General features: G+C 35.4%; 1 protein-coding gene and 2 long non-coding RNA genes across 9 annotated transcripts; 2 read left to right on the top strand and 1 right to left on the bottom strand.

Moving 5' to 3' along the window:
* The first annotated feature begins 1,123 nt into the window (after positions 1 to 1,123).
* LOC132633807 (uncharacterized) lies at positions 1,124 to 4,196 on the top strand. The gene is made up of 3 exons (XR_009579833.1): positions 1,124 to 1,935; positions 2,775 to 2,825; positions 3,902 to 4,196. It is a non-coding gene; the product is annotated as an uncharacterized LOC132633807 (long non-coding RNA).
* Positions 4,197 to 7,908: 3,712 nt separating this feature from the next.
* On the top strand, positions 7,909 to 14,319 carry LOC132630755 (uncharacterized). 4 transcript variants are annotated; one of them, XM_060346337.1, is made up of 6 exons: positions 7,909 to 8,066; positions 10,221 to 10,306; positions 10,866 to 11,060; positions 11,149 to 11,221; positions 13,123 to 13,285; positions 13,963 to 14,319. In XM_060346337.1, the coding sequence occupies exons 3-6, from the start codon at positions 10,895 to 10,897 to the stop codon at positions 14,065 to 14,067; spliced, it is 507 nt and encodes a 168-aa protein (XP_060202320.1). In that variant the 5' UTR covers positions 7,909 to 8,066; positions 10,221 to 10,306; positions 10,866 to 10,894; the 3' UTR covers positions 14,068 to 14,319. The 4 variants fall into 4 exon arrangements, with proteins under 4 accessions (XP_060202320.1, XP_060202321.1, XP_060202319.1 ...); XM_060346338.1 differs by having other exon boundaries at positions 7,916 to 8,066; positions 10,210 to 10,306; XM_060346339.1 differs by lacking the exon at positions 7,909 to 8,066 and adding an exon at positions 9,527 to 9,545.
* Positions 14,320 to 18,083: 3,764 nt separating this feature from the next.
* LOC132630752 (uncharacterized) lies at positions 18,084 to 24,844 on the bottom strand. 4 transcript variants are annotated; one of them, XR_009578673.1, is made up of 7 exons: positions 24,287 to 24,844; positions 23,479 to 23,532; positions 22,430 to 22,500; positions 22,112 to 22,186; positions 20,780 to 20,930; positions 19,808 to 19,893; positions 18,084 to 19,721 (listed from the first exon to the last, which is right to left on the bottom strand). It is a non-coding gene; the product is annotated as an uncharacterized LOC132630752 (long non-coding RNA). The 4 variants fall into 4 exon arrangements; XR_009578672.1 differs by lacking the exon at positions 22,112 to 22,186 and having other exon boundaries at positions 24,287 to 24,840; XR_009578674.1 differs by lacking the exons at positions 22,112 to 22,186; positions 22,430 to 22,500; positions 23,479 to 23,532; positions 24,287 to 24,844 and having other exon boundaries at positions 19,808 to 19,887; positions 20,780 to 22,054.
* Between the last annotated feature and the right edge of the window lie 2,724 nt (positions 24,845 to 27,568).

Here is a 27,568-nt window from a genome sequence, read left to right as displayed (position 1 = left end):
AAATAAAATAACCAATTGGGTGAAATTAAATAAAAAAAAGTTATCTCCTTTTTCAAAAAATAAATAATATAACTAATAAAAAGGCGATTCAACGTAAGAGTTGCAAACCCCGATTATTTACCTTTCAAAAGTTTAAAGCAATATTCAGAAACTTTTAAAATTAATTTTTTATTGCGTTTTAGCTTTAATTTCTAGGTTTTCAAATATTATTTTATTTTAGTTTGATATTTGAAAGTATCCACAAACAGTATAGTTTTACATTATTACAATTTAGATAGGGACTTTTAACTTTTACATTTTTTGGTATTATTTCAAAATATTAAAAAGAATGATTTAACCTTGGGCCTAGCTATTTAATTAACCTTGATTTGCATAGTTCACAAATGAAGAAATTGCACGGTTTCCCTTCAAATGGGTTGGTCTTTAATTTTTGGGGCAATTTGTTGAATTGTCCTTCGCTGGGGGTGGTCTTTAATTTTTGTCCCTCAAAATGGTGGTCTTTAACTTTTGCCCTTAAGGGAGATTTGGGTCTTACAGGCAGAATTTGTATATGGACAGAATTTTGCAACTTCTGCCTTGCGATTTTTTTTTTACTGAGCTGGGGTTCGAACCCACAACTTCGGGGTATTAGGCGAAGGGAAAAACTTAAGACCACCAATTTGAAGGACAAAATTAAAGACCATCCCAAATAAAGGGTAATCCGAGCAAAAAAAAAAAGTAAGTTTTGTCCTTCAAATGAGCTGGTTTTTAAATTTATCCTTTAAAAATCAACTTATCCCTCTATAAATTTTTTAAGAGTGCGAGATATTATGATGCAAAAATATAAACTTATGCCTCATGAAAAAATTATTTGTTATGACGGACAAAAATTAAATATCAGCACAAATTAGGGCCAAAAGTGCAAATGACCCATTCACAAATGTCCATATACCTGAAATATCAGGTCAGCCCATCAGCTTAAATGATTTAATCTCAGGGAATATATTTTTTTGCGCGGATTGCCCTTCTTTTGGGTTGGTCTTTAAATTTTGCCCCTCATATTTGTGGTCTTTAAGTTTTGCCCTTCGCTTGAAAAGGTGGGCGAACACCTGAAGTTTTAGGTTCAAACCCCCGCTCAGACATAAAATAAAAAAATAATTTCGCAAGGCAAGGCTGGGGGGCATGTGTTACTGTTACATCCCGTATTTTTGAACGTCGGATTATTTGTAAGCTGAGGTGGGGCCCACACGTCAAGATTTTTTTTTTTTTTTTTGGGACATGTGACAAATTATATGAATCACATATGTGAAGTTAAACACAACTCAAGAAGGACCCTTGGGCCAAATCAAAGTGGAAGTCCTCCAAACGAATATTTTTAAGAAAACGTTTTCGGGTGACCTGACTTTGGGGGGCAAAAACGGTATTATATGTTTGGAATTTGGAAAAATACCAAGAATTAAAAGTTGTAGATAATTGAATTATCTTTCCAACCATAGGTCGTGGGTTCCCAGGTGACGTCGGTACAAGGAGATATGGACGTTTTAAGGTCGAAAGGTCAGTGGGCTAGGCCCAACTCGTGACCAACCGGGTTGGCCCAAAAAAAAAAGATAAAAGGGGAGAAAATTTAGGCCCAAAAGAGGGGTGGCCGGCCATATGGCCCAAGCCCATGGTAATTCATTAATCCATGTATTAAATGAGACATTAGACCACAATTCTTTCATTTTCAAGAATCTTCAAGAACAAAATTGAGAGAAAAAGAAGAGCAAAAACTTGAAGGACCACACGGCCAAGACCTTGGAAAATTAGGTCCTCAAAATCTTCCTCCAAAAATTATTAGCTTGTGGTTTTCCTACTCAATTAAGGGTCCTTTACAACTTGGTGTAGTTGTTTTGGAAGAAGGAGCACTTATTTCTTCAAGTTGACAACTTGTTCAAGTGAAGAAATTTGTAGAAAAAGGTAAGAATCAATTCCTTTTTCTTATGTTATGAAGGTTTGTTTATGTTGTAGTATGTAGAAATGAGTGGAAATTATGGAAATATGGAAGTTTGCAAAGTGGGTATGTATGTGTGTAGAAGGATGAACCAATTTTATTTGTTATGTTAATTGTGTTGTTGAAGCCTTGTAATGGAAATGGAAGGAAATGGTTCAAGTTGGTATGGAAAATTGTTGAAAATGGTTATAGGAAATTATGTGATTTTAATGTAGTTTTTATGAAATTATGGAAGTTGAATGAAAATTGGATGAAATTGGAAAGAAGCCATGTTGGCCGTGTGGTATATGTTGTTGAGATAATGTTGGATTTATTTTGTTTAACATGTTAGTTGTGTTATTGTGATCTTCACAATGCAAAGGAAGATTATATGAGTGAAGTTGACATGAAAATGTGTTGGAATGGTTTTGTTGCATATATAAGAATTTTGGATTGAATATGGAAGTTGATGGAATTGTTGAATATTGAATATATAGCTTGGAATACTTTTGGTTTATGTTTGAATGGTCTTATATTAGTATGTGAATATGAAAATATTGATATCGGGTTGTAAGTGCAAAGTTGGATTTGGAATTGTCGCATTATTTGGAAAATAAGACTATTTACGCTAGAATGCGTTCCTAGTCGATTATTGATGTTGTATATATTGTTGTTGGTATGGTTGTTGTTGTTTTAGCCGAGTTTTAACCTCAGGGATGATATATATATAGGGGAGATGCTGCTCAAATTTTTATAGACAAGAATTGGTTAAGGTTGAAATTTTAAGTCTTATGAATAGTAAATTGGTAAATGTGACCATTTGTAGGTTTTGGACGAAACGGGATTTGAGTTTTGGCAAGCGTAAAGGGCAAGAAAGGTATGTAAAGCTATCCCGATTCTTCTCTTGGCATGTCCTAGATGTACTAGGCTTGGATTTACGCCTCGGGGAATATTCTGTCCATCGGAATCCGCGTTTGAAATCGTCGTTTTTTCATTCAATAGAATTGAATTCCTTAAGTATGCTTTGATGAAAAATTATGAAATTTTTTTCCAAATTGCTTACGAAGTTATGGAATGTCCTAGAACCTTTGTAGGTGACCCCATAAGCTTAAAAATACGTAATTTGAGCCCACCGCTTCATTGGTTCCGAGGTGGGCCCACTATTTCCAATTTTACCCTTTATGTGTCTATGACTTGTCTTCGAGCGTTTTCGTTAGAGATACTCTAACTACTCCTTTATCTACTAAATAAAAATTATTTTAAATATTTCATTAAGTCTTATAAATTGTTTTGAATCCTGAAAACGATCTCGGATAGATTATGCCTCCGTAACCCGTTATGACATCTAAATTTACTTACTATGTTTCCGTCCGATTTCATTGATTTGATTTGACATTCGATATGCCTCATTGAGTCTCTGGAAATATATATATGGTATTTTTAGTGCATTTAGTTTCTCACTACTCCGTTCGTGGATGCCTCAATGTTTCCCCCACTGAGCCCGGGCCAGGATATGTTGTCAAGCGTGATCCTTTGCATTGTTCGCCGTGCCTCGATGTGAGGGGGCAGGTATACGCGTACATGGGTTTGTGGAGTATGCTGTGCCATGTACGCTTGTTCTGATATGATTTGCTATGGCCATCTGATATGACATATTATGTTACGGGGTTATGCCCCTGTTCTGATTCTTCTGTGTTGTGGCACCAGCGTCGGGAGGGTGGCCACGTTCTGTCTGCCGAGTCCCTTGGCAGGGGCCGGATTTGATGTGACATATGTTTCTGTACACACTCTGCATGTTTTGAAAATATGTATCTGATACTTTGGGTTTTCTATTTACTTTCTGTACGTTCTGTACCAGTTATGATTTTGTTTCTGTAATTCAGGCTTTGCATATTCAGTACATATTTCGTACTGACCCCCTTTCTTCGGGGGCTGCGTTTTCATGCCGCGCAGGTACCGACGACAGGTTTGCTGATCCGTCCGCTTAGGATCTTATTCTCCTATTTTGGAGCGCTCTCTTATCCAGAGCCCATCTTTTGGTATAGTCTGTCACTACTGTATATATATATATATATTCTCGTTCATGGGTACGGCGGGGCCCTATCCCGTCATATGATTCTGTCGGTCTGTTTAGAGGTCTGTGGACATGTTTGTGGGTTGGGGTCTTTCTGTACAGATGCGTGTATATGTTGTGTTTGGGCGATCTCATTCGCCGCGGCGGCCGGTCCGCATATGTTTAAATGTTGCTTCGTTGGCCCGGTGTGGTCTTTTGTTGGTATTTTTTGTGCGCAGGGTTATTTTGGATAGCCTGTAAAACAAAGGAAACTCTGCCGAAATTTTTCTGGAAATTATCTAACTTTGAAATATAGCCTTGTCGGCTTCCGCTATATACTTGAATGCGTTTGATAAAATTTGAGATAGCATTTGATAGATGTGTTCGGGTGCTCAGATCGGGCACTAGTCGTGCCTATGGGGGTTGGGTCGTGACAGTTACACCTCAGAAAATTCTCCGTTGATGCACAGTGAATAGGCTAACGAAGGGCATGAAGTATACGATATTTCAATAAGTAAGAAATAACATTTGATGACCCTAACTGAGATTGCAAAGACATTTGAGGTAAGAGAAGAAAGTTTGCCAAGGAAGGCAAGGTATACGTTATGTATCGGAAAGGATTTACGAGTACCGAATTAATGATGACTTAATGATGTTTTGGATAAGAGTTGTAACGTCCCTTAAATTGTTAATGAGGTGCTAAACAAGTGTTAAGAAGGTTCCATAAGGATTGGAGGTCAAACGAGTCGACGAGAACGAGTTCGGAAAAGCTGGGCATTATACGGCCCAACATACTGGCCGTATGTTAGGCCGTATATTCAGCCCAGATTGGCAGCCTTCACTGGACCAAAGGTACGGCCAAACAGGCGGTCAATATAATTTATACGGACCTTATGTTGGTCTGTGAAATCAAAGCGGGACAGATTGTGAGATATTAAAAAGGGGACCAGGTTCATTTCATCTTCACTCCCCTTCTCTCAAGAACTCTCTAGAACATTTCTCCACACCTTTCCCACAAGAATTCAAGAGATATTAATGATCTACTTCATCAACCAAGAGAATCAAGTGTAAGAAACTCATTAAAGTTCATCCAAGTGGAAGTGGAACTAGGGTTTTGCTCAAGTGAAGTGTTTCCACCCAAAGTCCATTCCTACACCATCTAAGGTAAGTTTTATGGTCTTTCCATGTTGTTTAAGGTATTGAGAGGTTGAAATACTTAGATTGTAAAAGGAGATAGGGAATGGGTTATGAATGTGAGAATAGTATCATTTTTGAGTAGTAGCTTGGATTGAGTCATGATTCTTGATATGTTGTGATTATGATTATGTTATAAATGACATTAAGAACATGGGATAGACATTGTATATGAGTGAATATAATAGTGTGTTGTGACCATGGATATGGATGATTTGAAATGAATTGAGGAATATGGATAATGTAGGTGAATGAAGACTATTGCTATGATGTTGTGAATGTTATTATAGATGTTTGGGAGTTGATATATGATATGGAGGAAGTTGTATAAATAAAGGAGATGCTGCCCAATTTTCTCTAGCTTTAGTCAAGTATGCTAAGCTATCGATTTTCTAATGTTAGTATAAACTCTAATGAAGGTAGAAACGTGAGCATTGAAGGAGAACGTTCAAGCGATAGAATAGTTGAACGAAAAGGTATGTAAGGCTAACCCTTCTTTCAATAAGGCATGGTTCCTTGACCATATATCTATTCTTTCATGAGCCTATGATGTCCTCCAAATGATTCTATCTTTAAAGCTACTAAAGCTCATGATTCTCGTTATGATTCTCGTTATGTTATGACTCGTTATGAGTAATCCTCTAAGGATAGATGTAATGAAACGACGATAGTAATGATGCCAAAGATACTTATGAGCTCCTACGTATATGTGTCTATGTATGACTATTATGTAACACCGAGTTTATATGGTCAAGTATGATATGTATCGCGCTCGCACCACTACAGTTGGGTACGGATAACCCTGAGCCTTGGTAGGGCCAGGTATGTATAATCACCGAGCCTTGCCACGGCCGGGTATGAACACCGATCCTTCATGGTCGGGTATGCTATGAATACGAATATGAATATGAATATGAATACGATTATGAATATGAATATGGATATGGAAATGTAAATAAGTATGGATACGAATACGGATACGGATATGGATGTATGTACACAACCACGCATTAGAAATGGAAGGTCCCTATGAAAAACAAGTAAGTGTTTATGACGATGGTTCTACTACCTCCCATCTTATGTTGTCTTTTGTGCTTCTATAATGATGTTGATTATGCTTTACATACTCAGTACATTATTCGTACTGACGTCCTTTTGTTTGTGGACGTTGCGTCATGCCCGCAGGTGGCCAGGGAGACAGGCTTGATCCATAGCTCTATTACTCAGGGACTGCGTAGCAGAGCTCCACTTCATTCGGAGCTACAGCTTTTGGTATCTATTCTTTTGTGTACATACTTATGGGCATGGCGGGGTCCTGTCCCGCCTATATGATGTGACATACTCTCTTAGAGGCTCGTAGACATGTGTATATAGTTAGATGTACTTGGCCTTGTTGGCTTATATTTTGGATATCATTTTGTTAGCCTCGTCGGCTTATGTACATTGATATGGGCATAGTTATTGATGGTGATATAAATGTATTGTTGCCCAATGGGATTAGTATGAATGATGGATAGAAAGTATGATTTAGCTATGTGGCTCACCTAGATGTAAATGGGAATGTATGATAAGAAGTGCCCGGGTGGGTTAGCACCGGGTACCCGTCATGGCCCTCCGGTTGGGTCGTGACAAAAGTGTATGCCGGATCCGACATACGCTCCTTAAGGAAAAACTAAAGTTACCGGATCCGGCATAACTAAAAGTATGCCTCATAAGACAGAAATTTTCCTTAAGGCATAGTTTAGTTATGCCTTATGGGGCAGACTTTTAGTTAAGACATAACCAAAAGTATGCCCCATAAGGCGGAACTTTTCCTTAAGGCATAGATTTTGCCTTATAAGGCAAATTTTTAGTTATCCCTTAAGGAAAAGTCCCGCCTTATGGGGCATACTTTTAGTTATGTCTTATGGGATATACTTTTAGTTAAGGCATAACTAAAAGTATGCCTCATAAGGCGGAAATTTTCCTTAAGGCATAACTAAAAGTTTGGCTTGAAGAGTAAAAAAAATAAAATATATGCCTCAAGGAAAAGTCTTCCCCCTCCGACAGACTTTTAGTTAAGCATAACTAAAAGTCTGTTGGAGGGGCCAGATCGAAATTCAAACTCTGCCTTGCGAATTTAAATTGAATGAGCGGGGGTACGAACTCGGAACCCATGGATTGTAGGCGAAGGGCAAAACGTAAAGACCAGCCATTTGAGGGGCAAAATTTAAAGACCACCCCAAAAGAAGGGGAATTTGCAGCCAGGGAATAAGGGAAACCATTTCACTTCTTTTCTCTATTCACTTATTCTGTTCCAATACGAATAGCTAATACTTTGTATATCGGGCAATTTGCACGATTTTCTTTCTTTGGGGTGGTCTTTAATTTTTTTCCTTCGCCTAAAATACTTCAAGGTTCTGGGTTCGAATCCCGGCTTAGTCATAAAAATAAAAATAAAATCGCAAGGCAAGGCTTCGCGAAAAGTCTGCCGCAGCAGACTTTAGTTATGTCTTAAGGCAAACTCTGCCGCATAAGACAGATTTTTTGCAAAGCCTTGCCTTGCGAAATTATTATTTTATTGATTGAGCGAGAGTTTGAATCTAGAATCTCAAAATACTTTTTTAAGCGAAAAACAAAAATTAAAGACTAGTGCCTTTGAAGGCCAATCCGCTCAAAAAATTGTTGTATATGAAGCCACATATATTAGGCCCAAAATTAGGACAAGATCCAACCCAATACCGGAAATTCGCTGAGATCATTTTCTTTTCATTACTTTACTACCACTAATGTAAAGGCGGCTAAGGAGAGCAGCTTAGGGTCGTCTGAGGGTATTTTCGGCCGCTAGTCTATTTTTCAGTGCTCAGCTTATGTACATTATTCCCTCTACAGGTATGTTTTACCCTTTGTTTATTACCCTTCTGTTTTGTTTTGCTCGTTTAATCTTATATTTCAGTTGTTTGAACTCTCTCAAATGGATTTTGAGTTTGTTATTTTAGATACTACATCTGGACTTGCATTAGAGATGTTTGTGAAATTGTCCAAAAGAAGCTGCAAAAGGGGATTACCAATCTCTTCTCTGGTTTCGTTTCGAGTGAGATATAGTTTTCTGCTAAACTGAAAAAGGGGATTGCCAATTTCTTCTCTGCTTGTTTTTCCTTTTTTCTGTGACATTTCGTTGTTTTTTTAGCATCTAACCCAAACATGACATTGATGCTCCCATGGTTGCCGACAACAGTTAAAACCATAACCAAAAGAAAGAAAGAAAGAAAGAAAGATACCATCCATTTTCTCTCTACAGGCTAAATGACCAATACAACATAAAAGTATTGGGTAACTGCAATATCCATGCCCTTTGATATTTAATAAGCTGCTATTGAGTAATCAGTTTGCTCCTTTTTTGCTATTTTATGCTTTTGTTAGTAAATCAAATAACTTAATTTACTTCAAAGCAGGGTGGATAGTCATATTACTTGGTTTAGCTACTATATCTTGTATTGTTGCTGATTAATACTTGGTTTTGAAAGGTATTGCATGACTTTGCCTGATACTCTTAGGAAATGCTGAATTATGAAGTTGGCATAATGTGCTTGAAGATTTGACGAATTAAGGAGTGCCTACAATATACTTCAACACGTGTACCATTTTGTATACTTAAAATCTTATATACCTATAGTATTTAACTAAGGCTGAACTAGATTACTGTACTATATAATTTGTACATAAAAAAGACTGTTGTGCACAGAGTCTTTTGTCATGGTTATCAATGTTGTTATCGACCAATATTTTTGTTTCTTCTTGCCCCTTCCTTCTTTGATTAACATCATTTCAAAATATGGTTCACCTGTCACAAAACAGAGGAAAATGTAATGAGTAGAGTAGATTATGACTGAAGGTAACATAAAACTTCTCCTACGCTGTTGTTTTTCGAATAGCTAAGGCTCACTACTAGACTATACAAATGTACCTGAAGATGCATATGTTTTCTATTGTTCATATATTATATCTATTATAGCTGGTTAAGATTGAATTGGATAGCGCAAGAACAGTGCGTAGTCTCTCTATCACAAATATTTTACACTTGATATACAAGGTTCTTTCCAATATGTTGGGCCCGTGCATAGCACGGGCTAACACCACTAGTCCTTAAAGAAGAGAGACTGGAAACAGCTCATTAATGTCTTCATTCTTTCCTCTCTCCTTTTATATATATAATATATTTGATGGAATATTATTGTTAGCTTCCAACTTTCTCTATTCTATTTGCTTAATCTGTGACTTCAATAGTTGAATTCGTTCATTGATATCTCTTTGTATGTTTGAACAAGGTCTGAGTTGGGTTACAGCATTGTCGCCTTAGTTTTACTTTTAGTAAGTCAATTTTTCTTGTTTTCTATTATCAGTTGTGATAATTCATGAATAATGATGCATAGAGCTTTGCGTGAAACTAATTATTTCTGCTTGACACTAAGCAATATTAGTTCTAGAATTGACTAACTTAAATAGAGTGGAGTGCATACAGATGAGTTATATGGCTGACACAAGGGCAGAGGGAGGAAGAAAATTGCACTGTTTATACATGGTTAAAATTTTATTTTATGTATATATAGTAGTCGTTGAACCTCTTTTGGCTTGTTCTTGTGTTTACTTTTTTCATATTGTGAACCCCTTAGTGAGAATCCTGGCTCCGCCACTGGGTCTTGGTCACTACCCAGTGTAATCCCACAATAGTGGGGTCTGGGGAGGGTAAGATGTACGCAGCCTTACCCCTACCTGGGTAAGGAGGCTGTTTCCGATTGACCCTCGGCAACCCTCCTCCTTTATCCGGGCTTGGCTCCGCCACTGGGTAACACTCAATTAATTTGGTTCAACAAGCCTTGGAGGATTCAGCAACTACTCGCTGTTAAAGTTGTTACCTCGCAAAAAGGACAAGAAAAGAGTCTAGAATGCGTTAATAACTGTAAATTTGGCCTTTTCTATTATATTGATGGTCCTAATGATTAATTATCTTACCTAGCACTAAATTCATGCTTAGCTACATCGCAGATACCTAAGTTGCTCGGACTCGGTTGCGGATCCAGAGGTCGGATTCGACAAAATCTAAATTTTAAGATTCGGGAGTACGGATCCAGGTATGGATATGGGTGCTGGGATTCGACCAAAAGAAAATTCAAAATTTTAAAAAATAGAGCTATAAAAATATTCGAAATTTTGAGAGATTTTATGTGGAAAAATTACATATGTTGTAGGATTCAATCTTTCATTCTTATAATTCCTCAAGTTGTAGGCAGTAACATTTCTTAAATCCGTTTTAACTTTTATTTTGAGAAATCAAAATCTCAGTTTTAGGCAGTAACAACTTACGCAGATACTACAAGCTTCTTTTTGTTAAATGCAAGTTACATTGCACACACTAACATTGCTGTTGTTGCAACTATTTTAAAGAAATACTTCTTTGACATTGTGGGGTGGGATGAATAGGCCCAAACAGAGAGGAATGGATATAGAGGATTCATATAGCCGATGCCGACTAGTTTGGGATGAAGGAGGAGTTGATTGAAGTCTTTCACAGTTCACACTGCATATTTCGAAAATAGGATTAATAACATGTCTAGTTTTACTTGCTTTTACTTTGGAAAGACATACATATTGTTGAAATTTTTTGTAACTTTCTTCTTGGGTTTTAAACAGTGTGTGCAGATGATTTAGGTGGCCAAAATATGGGAACTGTGAACTTCGTCTGGAATTTAGCTAAGAATTATTTCACCTTTGGGCTCATAGGCCTTACCATCTCTGATCGGTATGCTAGTATTGTCCCTGTTGGTGGAATTTCAATGTCTCCCACATTTAATCCACATGATGGCAGTTCCGTGAGATCCTTGACTCGTAACTACTCTTTTTCCTCTCTTTTAAGCTCCTAATGTTTCCTGCTGCGGATAAAGATGAAAACTATCAACTAGTCATTATGGTGCAGGTGACTTTGTTGTAGTGGAGAAGCTTTGCCTAGAAAAATACAAGTTTTCCCTCGGCGATGTGGTTGTCTTCAGGTAACTCTTGACAAGCTGGCCCAAGCTTGTTTTTCCGTTGGCTCAAGTAACCGGACTACATCTTATTTAAAGATTTTGTTGATTCACTAACCTGATGATAGTATTACTTAAAGTTTAGATGTTATCACAACGGGTTATTCAAGTTTGGTTGTTAGACTTTTGGACCTTACAAATATGTGTGTACTGGTTGGAATGAGAAATGGACTCTGTCCATACTTCTCATTCGGAAGGTTTGATACTGCATCCGACCTTGGAATAACTGTTGAACATACAGTAGTCAACTTTTGATATTGTATTTACTGATTTAGATATCTTACTTTTAATGATAAGTCCCACTGTACTTTTTGGTGTAATAGCAGCACTATAGATAGGAAGGAGAAGTATTTGGACTTTACACTTGCTAGGAGATAATATGTAATATGGATTAAAGGGTTTGCTGCTAGGTCCTGTACTTTTTTTCTGTACCAACTTGGTACTTTCTTAATAAAATCTTTACTTATCCAAAACAAAAAAAAAGTCCCACTGTGACAGAATAGAGTGTCATATTTTACGTTTGACTATCCTGACATTGCTCCCGTGACTCACTCATAGATTTTCAATGACATCTCGTTCATAGATTTCCAATGACATCTCCTGCTACCTATGTTACTCGGACTCTTCACTTTTGGTGCCGCACCCTTGTCGACACGACATGGGTGTGGGTGTGGGATCCGTACCTGATCTGGTCAGCCAATTTTGGATACTTTGACCAAAATCGACGTAGAAATTCTGGACAGATTCAATGATTTCTTTAATCAAAACTAAAGCTAAGGTGAGATTGAAGAAAATGGAATACCTTGTATATAAAAATTTCTATGTCACTCTGTTTCCTTTTATCTCCTTTGGGGATTCTCCTCTTGATCAATATTTTTTCCTCAAGTTTTCCACATAATATTCCATAATTTTAGGTTTTGTAACTCTATTTTTAGATATTTGAATTTTTTTAGCTGAATTCCTGCAGCCGTATCCATAACTGGATCCGTATCCCCGAATCTTAAAATTTAGATCATGAAGGATCCGACATCTAGTTCCGCACCCGTATCGGACACCCGCACCCGTATCGGACACCCGCACCCGAGTCCGAGAAACTTAGCCTGCTACTAAAAAGCTCGTAGAAATTGAGTTTATGCTCTTGCCTCCATAGCAAGAGTAATAATAAAGCAAGTGCATGGTTCAAAAAAGTTATTAATGGCAAAACATACATATATATATTGAGTTTATGGAGAACCTGTTGAAGAGAAAATCCAAAGAAAGATCAGAATCTCTGTTGTTCTTAATACATTTTCGGTGGAATACTCAGTTCTTCATTCTTGAAAGAGTAAAGTGCTTTAGAAGCCCTACTTCGTAATACTTTAAGGGCCTCTAATGCATATTGCTCTTCTTTGAATGTTATGGTCTTGGTGCCTTTAGAAAAGTTAATTTAATATGTCAATCAAGATATCCTGCTTCCCCTTCAGTTGATGAGCACTGGCAACTTGCACTGGATATCACCTCTTGTTTGATATGGAGAACAATCTTTTGGTCTGTGATCAGCTCTTGTTTGACATTTTGGCTCCTCCCATCCTTATACGGTTCTCTCTAAGTCCATTTTAAGCAGTGACATGTGAGATATTTGTTTTTCAACCAGTGGTAAATTCTTAGTATCAGGTCATCAAATATTATAAGTGGTCTTTGATAAATTGTGCAAGCTAAATTTTATAATATGGTTCATGTAGACACCTCCTTATCTTGTTTCCGGGTTACAGCAGATGCCAGTCTATAATAAGTTAAATGTTTTTCTTGTTGGAATTTAAATATATTCTAATTTTCTTTTAACCATCTTTTGCACCCATTATCTGATCTGTGGTTGACATTCATTTCAGCTCTCCGACTAATCATAAAGAGAAAAATATAAAGAGAATAACAGCCTTACCAGGTGACTTGGTCAGTACCCCTCATTATGATGCAGTAGTGATCCCTGAAGGACATTGTTGGGTTGAAGGCGACAATCAGGCTTGGAGCTTGGACTCAAGATCCTTTGGCCCGGTACGTTACATATTACTCCATATCCCTCTGCTAATTGAAGAGGAATTTAACTTAGAAAGAATTCCATACACTTTTTAAAGTTAATACAATGTTTAAGTTAGGAAACTTTAGCTGATGGAGGTGACATATGGGTTCGATAGAATTGCAGTCATATTGGCATAAATTGCTAAATGCATGCACTCTTTTGATCCTGCCTCCTACTCACTTGTGGTGAAGGGGGTGAGTTTAACTTATTTGACACCCTACTATGAAGTGTTAAATTTTTCCTCTTCGTGTGAGGAGTTGGTGATTTATTTCTAAATTTGCTCTTCTTTTGGTGAATTGTTTTTGTAAGCATGAGTTAACATTATTGTTCAGAGAAAATACAGCTCTCTTGCATGAAAACTTATGATTCTCCTACCTTTGCATATGAATAAGTTGATCTTTTGGACTCATTTTGTCCAAAAGTTACTTGCTCATTGCAGATCCTAAATGAAAACACAGATTATACCATGTCGCTGATGAATCTTATGAGGTGCATTTCAGATGAAAGTGAAGACCCTCTAGTGTATAGTGACATTGATGGTTCCTCAATGGAAGCCATTGTAGAGCGAGAAAAAAAAGATTTACTGTTAGCATGCCTATATATGTGGTTTGCAATCAGCTTTAAACTAATTCATTTATGCTTTCTTTTTCAGATCCCTCTGGGTTTGGTTCGTGGCAGGGTTACCCATGTTGTATGGCCTCCTCACCGGGTTGGTAAAGTTGAAAGAATGACACCAAATAGCATAGCACCTTTCTAATTGTATTTTGAGTATATCACAAATTTCAACTTGATTTATTTCTTAGGCAGTTGCCTCCTATAGGCAGCTCTTCTGTAGGAAGACATCAACATTTGAGTATTATAGCTGCATGCATACTCAGTTTCTCACTGTTCATTGTAGCACAGAATCATTCTCTTGTAAGTATTTATTTCTTGGAAATTTGTGCTGCTGTATTGGAACAGTTAAAATTCTGATTGCTTTAGTATTATTTAGCATTGTTGTTAAAAGTCATTGCTTTGTGCCCCCACGGTTTAATAATACTGCTATTTAGGGTCTTTAGTCATACTTGAATTAGTGCTTTCTCTGTCTCAATTTATGTGGTACTTTTATGATATTCAAAGTCAAACGAGTTTTTCTTTATCGCAATTTTTCATGTCTTTTAAATATTTTGAATTGTCAATTATTTTGCCTTATAATACTTTTTACATAGTTTCAAAATACAAATATATGTTATGTAACATATATTTCAAAGATTTAAAGATTCGATGTCCGAATTTATGGTTAAAATATAAAAGTTACGATACCATATAAATTAGAGTCCGGAGCCTAAAGGGTATAAAAATACACGTTATTTACCAAAACGGAATGATCAAAAATTTATATACCAAAAGGGGTATATCGTGGCTGATTCACGATATACCTCAATTTGTTTTTTCATCTGACACGAAGTCAAAGAAAAATTGATTGTATAACGTGGATCAGTCCATGTTATACAATTATAACTTGTATAACGTGGACTTTAATTTTTTTTTTTAACAAATACTTGGTAAGACGTTGCCTAAATTTAAATCATATTTGGTTATGTTTTTAATAAAAAAATTTATTGATTTTTTTAATTTTTAAAGCATGATTAACTCAAATAAATATTTTAACACATGCAATAATTAAATGTGTTATATATGCGAACAGAAATAAAAAATAAAATATAAGTTAAATAAACGTCACACATTAACTGAGTAGTAAATGTTAAATTACATACTAACTATTAAACGGTACAAAACATGTTATATATTCTTGGAAGATTACATAAGGAAACAACGATCGTACAACTTAAGAAAAAACATAAAAACCAACAAGCAACAACAACTACTGATTTCTGTCGGGGAAGCGATTCTTTTTATGACCTGTTTGCTTGCACGTACTACACTTCATTCCTCCTTCTAGTTGTAGTCCGCGCTCCTGAAGCCGAAGTAAGTTTTGTTTGAAAAATCTTAGTGTTTGACTGTAAGGTTATTTTAGTCAACTTTATATGTCGAGAAAATTAATCAACTTTATTTTCAAAAATTGAAACCACAGAAGTGAAATTGACATTCACAGCTACATTACCCCGGGATTTTTACGTTGAAATCTATTGCGTATCATCATCTTATAAGTACATAAATCTGAAAATTTCATGCCAATTTGGGGGAAAATTGAAATTGAATGAGATAAAAGGTGTTTTTTCAAAAATTGGCTCGGCCTATGGCAGTTTGTTCGCGTAGATCTCGAAAAAATATGCAAGTTAAAAAAAAAAACGCGTAAAAAGGACGTCCGAGCGCAAAGTTATGACCATCTAAAGTTTGACCACTTTACAACTAGTTTTCAAACAAAACTTACTTCAGACACCTTTTCAACCCCTAAAATGACGATCCGAACGTCTACGTATCCTTGATGTATTGAGCCTACATTATTGTACGCAGAAAAAAAATCAGGTTCTATATAAAATATTGACATTTCGGAGTCTTGACACACGACTAATCGTTGGTCAAAGTATGGAAAAATCACTAAGTTTTTTCAAACAAAACTTACTTCGGGCACCTTCTCAACCCCTAAAATGACTATCCGAACGTCTACGTATCCTTGATGTATTGGGCCTACATTATTGTACGCAGAAAAAAAATATCAGGTTCTTGATAAAATATTGACGTTTCGGAGTCTTGACACACGACTAATCGTTAGTCAAAGTATGGAAAAAACACTTCGGGCATTTTGGTTCCGGACTCCTATTTTGTAAAACGCTGGATTTTTTTTTTAATTGTATATATCGTGGACTGATCCACGTTATACAATATATATTGTATAACGTGGATCAGTCCACGTTATACAATCAATTTTTTTTTTTAATTTTTCGTTGACTTCGTGTCAGATGAATTTTTTTTTTTGGGGTATATCGTGGATCAGCCCACGATATACCCCTTTTGGTATATAAATTTTTGGTCATTCCGTTTTGATAAATACCGTGTATTTTTATACCCTTTAGGCTCCGGACTCATATAAATTAGGACATAGGAAGTGCCACTTAAAACGAGTTGTTTCTGGGAACAGAGGTCACTAGTTATTGTTATTTACTTACAGAGGTTATCAGGAAATATGGTCAGCATGACTGCATTTGAACTAAAGTTTTGACGATCGGAGCTCTCAGCATTTTATTTGAGCTAACAATTTCATAACCACCAGAAAATTGGAACAACCTATTATTTTTAGCAGTGTTTTAAAAGGCGTTTTCGGTGCGAGCCCTGGGGCTAGCACCGAGGCGTACAGGCGGGACGTAAGTATCGTGAGGCGTAAGCCACAACCTTCCGGGCGTTCGCTGGGGCGTAAGCCCCAACATTCTAGGCATTCATGATTCATTTGAGGCGTAAGCTCTGAGAACTTTTCCAAATTTAAGCGAAAATTGCTTAATAAATATTTTTTTAAAAGTTAACTCATGGTAAATTTTCAAACTAAAAATCCCAAAAATTCAAAAGTTTTTTCTAATTGTTATTCTAATTTCATAATCTTTTCTCTTTGTTATTTATAGAGTAATAGACACACTTTAGATCTTTGTATGCAAAGTGCAATCTACAAAGCAAAGAGTTTCGTCGTCCAATTCTTACTATGTTTCTATGCTTGCATTTTCCTTCATTATTGTTTATTTTCTTCAAGAATTTTTTATCATTCTTCAATTTATCTTTTTCAAGATAGTTTTTAGTTTTAGAATTTCTATGCTCTAGTTTACATAATATTTTGAAGACTCTATTTTGGCTATTTGTATTATAATGAGTATTAATTTATTATCTAACTTTAGGTTTTAAAACAATAACTTTATATTATTTTTGTTTTTATCTTTGAAATATTAGGATAGAGTATCATGTTTACAACTCTAATTATGTTCATCATTGTCATATTATTGATGTAATGCATCTTTACATCATTGTATATACATTTTCCTACTAATTTATTATTTTTTAAAATAATTTTAATGTATTTTTTTATTTATATGTTTATTTTATTAATTTATAAATTACTAAAAAGATAATACCCATGGGGCTTACGTCCCGTGCCTCGGGGCTTATGCCTCGCTGAGGCATATGTAAAACCCCTCGCCTTAAGCCCACGCCTTTTAAAACATTGATTTTTAGTTGTTTGAAAATAAAAACTATCAAAAAAAATTCTTTAGAGGACTATTTGATGTATCAAATTATACTGGTACTTTACTGCTATCAATTGATGAAGGAAGAAATGTAGTTAATTTTTCTGAGAATGGTTTTCAGAACCATCCGAAGCTATTATATTAAGTTAATCAACAATAACATGTAATTCTTTTTCTTTTAACTAGATAATTGCTGCCCGTGCTGCGCACGGGCCCAACATGAGGAACGACTTCAGAGTTGATGTGCTACTGTGTCACTCCCTCTAAAGTCTAGAAATGCCCATATATTTCATCCTACTCAAACAAATTGAATATAAATAATTGTTGTGCGTAAATAGGATATGTACATACAGAGTATACATAGTGGCTGACTATTTATGCTACATAGAAATTTCTTGAAAGAACAAAACTTTTTTTTAATAGTACAACTTCAAAGCCAAAAGATTAAATGCCATAAAAAGACATGACATGAGACATCACACGAAATTCATCATTTGATTTTGCCTGCCAATGTTTTTCATCGTCATCCTTACATCAGAAATTCCTGATAGCCTCCATGCTCCACATTAAATATTGCCAAAATGTGGAAAGCTTTGTGCAACTATTGGCGCCAAGTTTACTATGTGGTAAATCATCTCACAGTATGAGTTCACCAGCAATATGCATGGACGTATTTCTAAAAAGGTGTCATGCCACCTGCAAGCTTAGAACTTTACCTATATGGTTAGCAAGGCCGTAAAGATCAACCAGATAACCATGATGCACAACAGAAATAACCTCATAATATTCCTGCATAAAATATAAACATAAACAAGCATCTCTTTTATCCGCCAATCTTGCACAATTGCAAGTATGTAAGATACAACCCGGGGTTTTTTATAGGGCAAACCTATGTATCAGAACATCCAAAAAGGCTTATCCACACGTTCCGTGGGTGTTGATAAGAAGGGATTCATATGTCAACAGCAGAGGGGAGGATAAAGAACATTAAAAGACCAAACCTTGGTTTTCTGCCAGTGGTCTCCCCATTTCAAATATGATGCCTTTATCGTTAATTTCCTTTGTACAATATCAAACTTCCCCTCCTCATATAATATGTGTCTTTTAGGAAAAAGAGATAAGCTTCATAGGAGAATCATTGAATAGTAGGGATAACAGAGAAACAACCAAAAAATCAAATTTATAAGTCCAATTGTTTCTTGTTTTATGTTAACTCCTAAAAATTAGAACAAATTACCTTGTGCTGGTTCTTAGAAAAGGTAAAGTAACTCACTTTGCCAACTACAATCCGTCCGTCTCAAAGCAGCAATACTTGCATGTTAGTCAGAGACACAGGAACTCTAAGAGACAAAGTTGAATCAAAATTGAGATTCTACTTATATCATTTTTTTATTCTTAAGCTATGGTCTCTTGATTTGAAAATACTGAAAAAAGTGATGGTTTAGCAGAAATACGACATAGCGAGGAAATAAGATGTTGAATTTTTCCTTTGGTCCGACCCTTTTCTAGAACCAAAGATCTATTCTATATTTCTATTTGGCTTTGATTTGCAGTACGGAATCTGAAAAATCTTTTGTCAAACCCAGAACAAAAATTCTTTTGTTTTTTTTTTGGAAAATGGAACTTTGTATCCACCAATAGAGTGAGGTACAATCACAACATTCCTTGGAATTTTTCTCTAAATTGCCCCATAAAAGCACATAGTATGTTTTTTTGAAACTGGTAACTGTTAAAACCACATAGTATGTTAGAACTTTGTTAGTCTAACTTTATCAAAAAGATCAACACATTTTTTCAGGAGTCGTCATTAGTTGAGAAGTTAGAATCACTCAGACTTTGAGCTTAGTTGTAGGATTCTTCTATATAGTTTCAGATCTTTAAAGGAGCTTTTATAATCAAGACCCTTAATTTAAGCTTAATATCGTACTTATAAGTTATATCTCATTAACATTAGTCATTATCTAAGGGACAAATTGAGATAAGAAAAAGCACTGAAACTGTACATTAAACTCTGAGAAGCATTAATCAAAAGTAAAAACAGAATTACAATTTGGGTACAAGATATATAGTTGGTCTTAACTACATATCCAGATAAAGTGGAAAATACATGATTGACAGCTTACGTTTTCCTTTGATGTGCAGAATTAGGAACCCGGTTCCACTCCGGTCCTTCAGGGAATTCTGAAGAGCTACACCACCCTTTTGTGAGTTTCCAAGCTCCCATTTCTACACACTTCAATATCTATAAATTTCAGAATTAGCACACATCCATCAACCAAAAATATAAATCAATCTTCTAATTAAGAAAACAAAAGCATATAGAATTACCGAAAGAAGAGACATCCAATTTGAGGACGGTAAGCTTAAGGGGTTCCTGCCGTAAGCTCTTCTCCTTCAAGATTTAATCTCTGACCCTAACAAAAAACTAAATCAGCTTGCATAACGATACCTTTGTATAGATTAAGAAATTCTTTTAATATGATTTGGGTAATATTTAAAAGAGGAGGAAATTGTAGCAGAAATTGAAAGAGAACTTTTTTTTTAATCGAAAAACAAAAATCTCAGTCTCAAACAATAGGTAAAGAAGGGTATGCAAGGATTTTTAACTTAGAAATTAAGCAAGATGTTTCCAAAAGTAAATAATGAAGAACTATACATGTTGAATATTAAAATCAGATAACCACTAAACACCCCCTGTTGTAATTCTACGTGTAGAGAAGCCTTAAAGTTAATAGCAGCTAGAATAGTTGCTTTTGGGATTGACTGAACGACATCCCCCATTTTCTTCTTCGATCTGTTTTTCTTGTTCTTCTACTATTGATACTTTTTGGCGTCTTCTGCCCGCCAAGTGCCGCAAGGTCAAGGAAATATGCTCTGACTCTTTCATCTTTGTTTATTATGCTCGAGTATATCAAAGAAGTATTTTGGGTGGTTGAATTTATACATAAACCTCTGAACTTCTCTTAAACTTTTAGCTTTTTTGGTCTACTATTATCTATAATAGAATATTTCCATCCACATCTTTCTGCCATATCATCTTCTTGTCGTAAGACCTGGTCGCAGAGCAACTTAATAATTAGACCTAGTTAGATCATGTGTTACCATAATTTTAAGGCATCGAAGAATTTCTCAATGATATTAATGTAAAGATCTCAAATTAAACAATCATAAGCTCGAAAAGGGCACACTAATACAAATTTCTAACAAGTTGGCAGAGAGAACAAATGAGCATAATCCCTAAGAGAAACACAATTATCCATAAATATAACTGAAGATCAATATTATTTTCAATTATATTACCTCGATTGAATCCCCAGCAAAGATTACAACCGACTTCTTTGCAATATGATTTGGTAGAGAGCGAATTTGTCCCATTTAAATCAAGTACAACTTTCTCATCCTTCATCAGATGATTTGGTAGCAAGAGGAAGTTTGAGCCTTAAACCCTAACCTGAGCATCAGAGCATAGAGAGCGGAAACAATATGTTAAGGCTCAGGGTTAAGCTCAAGTTACACATAAGATCCTTACACTAAAAAGGATAAAACACGTGTTTCTGATAAACTAAATTGGGCGGCATAGCTGATTCGATGACTATTCAGTTTCAGAATTGAAGGATACGTTGCATCAGATTATATCAAAGTCGAAAAGCCCTTAAACCCAAAATTTAAAGAAATCAAGCAGCCATGCCGATAGAGAATGTCGAATTTCGCCTTTCATCAGATCCTGATTTCAGTGCAAAACAAATTTATAGATATCACACTCATCCAATGATTACTCATATTCAAAACCAACCTGTTACTATTTGATTATTATATTAAAACATAGATTCATATAAATGAAAAATCCACCTACTGAGAAATTAGCACTTCACGAGATTAACCATAACTCATGTCAACTATTTATGGAATTTGCTACGAATATATGGATTGTCTACTGACAACAGGGAGTTTTATGCCTCGAGGGCTCTCTTAGGAGCATCAGCTTATGTTGCACTCTCGATATGATTCTAGCGGTGGGCTTATTAAAACTTACATGAATAACATGTGATATTCTAAAACTTTTAGCATTGAATAAACGTTATCTGAGGTGTTGAAATTCCAAAGTCCTATGTCCTAAAATTTGTTCAGTCTAAGAAATATTCCCTGAAAACATTCCTAGGACAGTTATGTAGTTTGCTAATAAAGGAAAAATGATGTGCAAATTTCCAAGAATTCTGTTTATTTGCTATAGCGAGTTTAGAATAGTTAGAAGAATGTGTGTCTCAATAATGTTGCACCAGAGTCTCCACTATGTGTACACCCAATATGAGACATTCTTCATTGAAGATACATCTATCCGTTCACAATGATTATATAAATATGGATCTGCCAAAATACTGAGTATTCCAGATTAAGATTTCAAAATAATTACTTGAATCATTTTTTTTTAAAAGGCAACAAAACAGAAGTGGCAAAGTCCATTTCATGACGCTCTGCATTTACAAAGTACTTGACATAAAGCAAATACATGCAACTACAAAGAAATGAATAAGTCATGTTTTTAAACACAAGGAAATTAAACTCACCATAATGCCTACCAAAAGAAAGTGACACTGAACCTTCATATGGTAATCTTAAAAGAAGGTCCATCACCTTTATTTGGGCAGCTAGCCATTTTTGTCCTTGCAAAGAAAATAAAACACTCTCCACTCTGATAAAGCAACAATTCTGTATAATCAAGTTTGTACTTTAACCATTTTATCTAAGTGGGAAAACATAATAATATTTGAGTATAAGAACTTCAATTCTGAGATGGAGAACAGAATATTATTGCACCAAAGAGTTTAGTAAGTTTTCAAGGTTAGCCAAACTTACAATCAAAGTTCAATGAAAATATTAACTAATTTATTAAATGTGTCGATCGATCAACCAGGAGATCAGGAAAGGAAAAGGGAAAACGTAAATGTGCACCTTCCTTCACTATGCAATGCTTCACTTGAAGGCATTTCTAACTGAAGTATACTAGTTCTTGTTGTCAACCACTGCATAACACAAAGAAACATGTATCATTAACCAAAAGTTCTATTTGTTCTTACACCCTCAATAACATAAAGAACTGTTCAGTAACTATTTATATCTTTCAAATTATGGCCTGGAAGCCATATGACTAAAAAGAGGTGATTAAAACAACCTCCACAACATCTTAACTCTGCAATTATACATATTAGTTGGAAGACAATTCTGCTTAAGTTCTAAATGCTGGTTAAATACCTTTTCTATATAATCATTTTTTCAAGTAGTATAGATGTCTCATGGTCAATACTGGAATAACTTGCCCCCCTCATTAACACAAAGAACTGTTCAACAACTATCTTATACCTTTCAAATCATGGCCTGGAAGCTATATGACCGAAAATAGGTGATTAATTCAACCAACTAACACCACAACATCTTAAGCGTGAAATTATACAGATTGGCTAGGAGACATTCTGCCAAAGTCCTAAATGCTCTCATAAGTACTTTCTAAAATGTCACCTGGTAGTGGAAGTCGGTTTAGAAAGATGGTGGACATAAAGAGGAAAAAAAACCGGCAGAATCTTTTGAATTTATAAACAATACAGAGTATGCATTAGTACAAATTCGAATGCTATTCAAGAGAGACAAAATGAACACCTATGCTGGAATAAAAGTACAATACCATGCAGCAGTATGAGGATTCTTTTAGCAAACTGTAAATTTCCTCAGCAGACATAAGATACACAAAATAGAAAAGTACCACCCACCGCATGTAAGCATAATAGTTGTAGAAAAAGCAAATCTAAGAGCTGTCCAAACTAAAATGAATGCAGTTAATGCACTTTTTCACACTTGCAATGGATGAGAACTGGATAATTCTCATTATAAAAGAAAAAAAAGGATAATTTTTGACATCTACAGACATTAAGAAAAGAAAGTATGCATCCATTCACTAGGATTATTGACCTAGAAGCATGACAGAGAGAATGTTAGAGACTGCTTACCTGAAGACATTTCAAAGCCACTGGTATAGCACAACTGGACATAGTTGATGTCTCCTGAAAAGGAAAATGTTTTTTTCAATCAATAATATTAAATCCAGAGAATAGACAACAAAAGTATACTCCAAGCAAATTGTTCTTCAGACTCTTCCACTTATTTTTTTTCCCATTATATTTTCCATTAAAGTTGTTTCCGCCCCCCACCCCCACCCTCCTTATATTCAAATCCACCTCGTTCAGTTGCTACTTTTATGTCTTCTTTGACTGAACAAAAGTGTTCATTTTTTTGTTGTCTTCTCCAATGTCATTCAAGGTTAGTGTCAGGAGGGAACCATACTACTTTTCGTTTTGAGCACATGACTTAATATACGCCTTTCCAGATGTTGGTTGATAATTGCGTGCAAATGATTCTTTCACTTGGATTCTGAACATTTGAACATCTTGCATTGATAAGAACTCTTTTCCGGATAAGAAATTCACTTGTTTTGCGAGTTTAGTCATGTAAAATTCAAAAAATATAAGTTGTTTAACTTTACCAACAACACAACTATTTGATGTGGTCACATGAAATTTATTTAAAGCTGTAATTTGTATTTTAACTGCAGTTAAATTTGTGAATCTCCTCTGCAATAAGGAATCATCATATTCTTTTTTAAAAATTTCTCTATCACATTGCCTCTTGTCACTCCCTACAACAATATCTCAGAAAATAAACCTGAAGATTTTTAGTTTTTCCTAACAGAGAATCAGGAAGCACATATAGTATATTGATACTCCTATTAAAAAATTGTAAAGCAAAAGAATTACATACCTTCCTGCTCACCATTCTCGAAGAATTTTCCTTCAAACATTCAGTTTCTTCTATTTTACCCACATATTATCCCCCAAAAAATTAAGCAAAATACAGAATAAATAGTGTGCTAACCTTCTCAAATTAGCGGACTATGTAGAGTATATGACTTATATTGAGAAAATTAGAGTAAAACAATCCCACATCTCCGCCTAAAGAACTCATGACAACAATAATCAAGAGAAGAGTACAAAAAATTTGAAGAATAGTCTAAAATGAATATTAACTTTAAAATTGAGCTCAAAGTTTTGCCCTAAACTCTTTATCCTTCAAGCCTAACTCTCCAGCTCCAAAATACTCAAACAGTGTTCTCGAGAAAAGAACGAAATTTGAGCAAAAATTGTAGAAGACGTAGCAATGGATCTTTTTTAGATCTAACTTGTATGTGGCGTCTCTTTGCTGATAGAGATAGATTTTTTTTTTATACAAAGGGGCATGTGGAGAAAGTGAGAAGCTTCCGGATTTGGTAGAAATGTCATAATTGCCCTTTGGACGGACGACGATCCCTACTTTCACTCATGCTTCTATATTAGTAGAAATATGGTAATATGGAAAATAAAGTAATACTTGTCAGTGTAACTGCACACCAATAGTAGAGTTTCTCTTTTATTTATCTTTTTTTTTTATTTCCTATCCGGTATCCGGTATCTGCATTGGGGCCCGACTAATCCGGATTCGTGTCGGTTAGTCCCACATTGGAGGGCTAAGCACTCCCTAACAAGGGTGACTCCGTATCCAAGGGGGCTCAAACTCGAGACCTTTTGATTAAGGATGGAGTATTACTAGCCATTACACCACAACCTTTATTGGTTTCTCTTTTATTTATCCATTTTAGAAATAACTAATTATTTTCCTCTCAAATTTATGCTTATTATTAAGTAACTATTTTACAAATCAATTCAAATACTTATAGTTAAATTTAGATTCCTAAAGTACGATTAATAAAGATAATTAATAAAATAAACACGTAACTAATGCTTTCTTAAGGGAAGTGAAAAATATAAACTAAACAATTAAAAGTGAATATTATATATCTTCAATAATGTAATACTAGTTTTTTCTCCCGAATAACTATGTTACGGAGTATTATAGTTCAATCCGAAAATAGTTCGTGAGCCTTCAGTCAATACTCAATACCTTATGAGTAGATCTGCCCGTGATTATGGGATTAACATGCCAAAACGAAAGGATTTATCCTTATCACTAATTCATATCTTTGAGGCAAAATACATCAAATCAACCCTAAACTATACCCAAAATGTTGATGTCACACTTAAACTATACCGGTGACCTAATACACACTCGAACATCTTAAAAGTGAATTATTTTACTCCCTGAGCTGCTGATGTGGCACAAAATATCAAAATAAAAATAAAAAAGCGCATTTTGAGTAGAATTTTTCATTTTTTTTAATTTAAAGATTTTTTTTTTTTAACCCCACCCCACCTCACCCTCACCCGCTCCTTTCTTCTTCATTTCCTCCCACCCCACACTTCTTCTTCTTCGTCACCCCCCCCTCGGGGTCCCTTTCTTCTTCCCCCTCCCCCGGGCCTTTTTTCTTCATGCCCCATTTTCCATGTCTTCTACTTCATTTTTTTTCTCATCACACTTCTCTACAACTTAATTTCTTCATCAATTCATTTTTTCTCCTCAAACCCATCATAAATTTCACCACCCCTCTTCATCTTCAAACCCAATTTTTGTTCTCCATCTTGAACCACGCCCCCCACCCACCTGCTTTCCTCTTCTTCTTCTTTTGAAAACCCCCTCATTTTAACTACCCTATAGGTATTATATTTTCAAAGAGGCGAGCTGCGATTTTGATGGAGGGTTTGGTGATGGGTGCAAAATTTACAGTGGTTCTTGCAATTTTGGATGGTTTCAATGGTGGTGATGTGATTCCAGTGGTGAATTTTGAATTTATGGTGGTAAAATTATTTTCTTGCGTATTATTAACTTTTAAATTAATGGTTAGGCATGGAATGCTTATGTCTTTTTCTCTTGCTGGTGCCTTGAGAATACAAAATGGCATGTGTCACAATTTTGTTCACTGTATTTGGATCAGGTCTCTGATGGTCGATTTGGATCTATGGTGGTTTTGGTTACTGGGTGTTGGTCGGCAAGTTTGTTCACCAGCCACCATTTCTCCCGGCGAGGTTGGCTTATTTTTTTTTTTTGGTGGAGAAGATAAGTATGATACATGGCATCGCGTGGAACGCAGTAGCGACAAATTCATGAGAAATTTAGACTTTCAGAGAGCTACGATTGATTAAGCTGTGAATCTAGTAGTGGTGGTGGGATGAATTTGGTGGTGGGTGATTATATCCATGGTGGTTGAGTGGTTGCATTTTTTATGAATGTGAAGAAGAAGCAATTAAATGACATGGATTTAAAAAAAAAAAACAAATTTGACAGTTTATTGATGTGGCATTGATGTGGCGCTGACACGGCGGACGAGTGTATTACACCTCCCCATGTGCAGCTGGTTATAAATGTATGAGGGGTAAAATAATTCACTTTTAAGATATTCGAGTGTGTATTAGGTCACCGGTATAGTTTAAGTGTGACATTGACATTTTGGGTATAGTTTAGGGTTGATTTGATGTATTTCACCTATCTTTGACTATATTTAATTTCAAACAACACCATCAACTCTGCACATGATCTTTTTTTTTTTTAATCTTTTTTACTCTTTCCGTTCACTTTTACTTATCCAGTATAATTCTATAAGTGGGTCTGGGGAGGGTAGAGAGGTTGTTTCCGATAGACTCTCGGCTCAGGATAAAAAAATAAAGTAGGTCAAAAAGAAAAAAAGAAACAATAACTACAACAAAATAGTACGCAAACGAATAACAAGATACATTAGATAGTAACAGAAAACAAAGGATAAGAAACTTCATGAGAAATACTACGACTACTAGGGAGGAAGGAAAAATGAGACAATGCTCGACTACCTACTAACCTTCTACCCTAATCCGTGTCTTGCATAACCTCCTATCAATACTAAAAATCCTATCAATACTAAAAATATATTTTTACTTTACTCGTAACTATTAGCATACCAAGAAAAAAACATATATTTTTTTTCCATGTTTTGCCCTTAAGATTAATTACTTATTTATAAATCATTTTCTAAGACTTGAGATAAACATCAATTAATATGGATACTGTGATAAAATACTCATATCACTTATTATGTTTTAAAGAACGGAAAAGGGCCAAATATACCCCTATACTATGAAA

Source organism: Lycium barbarum, chromosome 3 (genome assembly GCF_019175385.1).
Source record: "Lycium barbarum isolate Lr01 chromosome 3, ASM1917538v2, whole genome shotgun sequence".
Taxonomy (NCBI): Eukaryota; Viridiplantae; Streptophyta; class Magnoliopsida; order Solanales; family Solanaceae; genus Lycium; species Lycium barbarum.
This window is presented reverse-complemented; position numbering and strand designations above follow the sequence as displayed.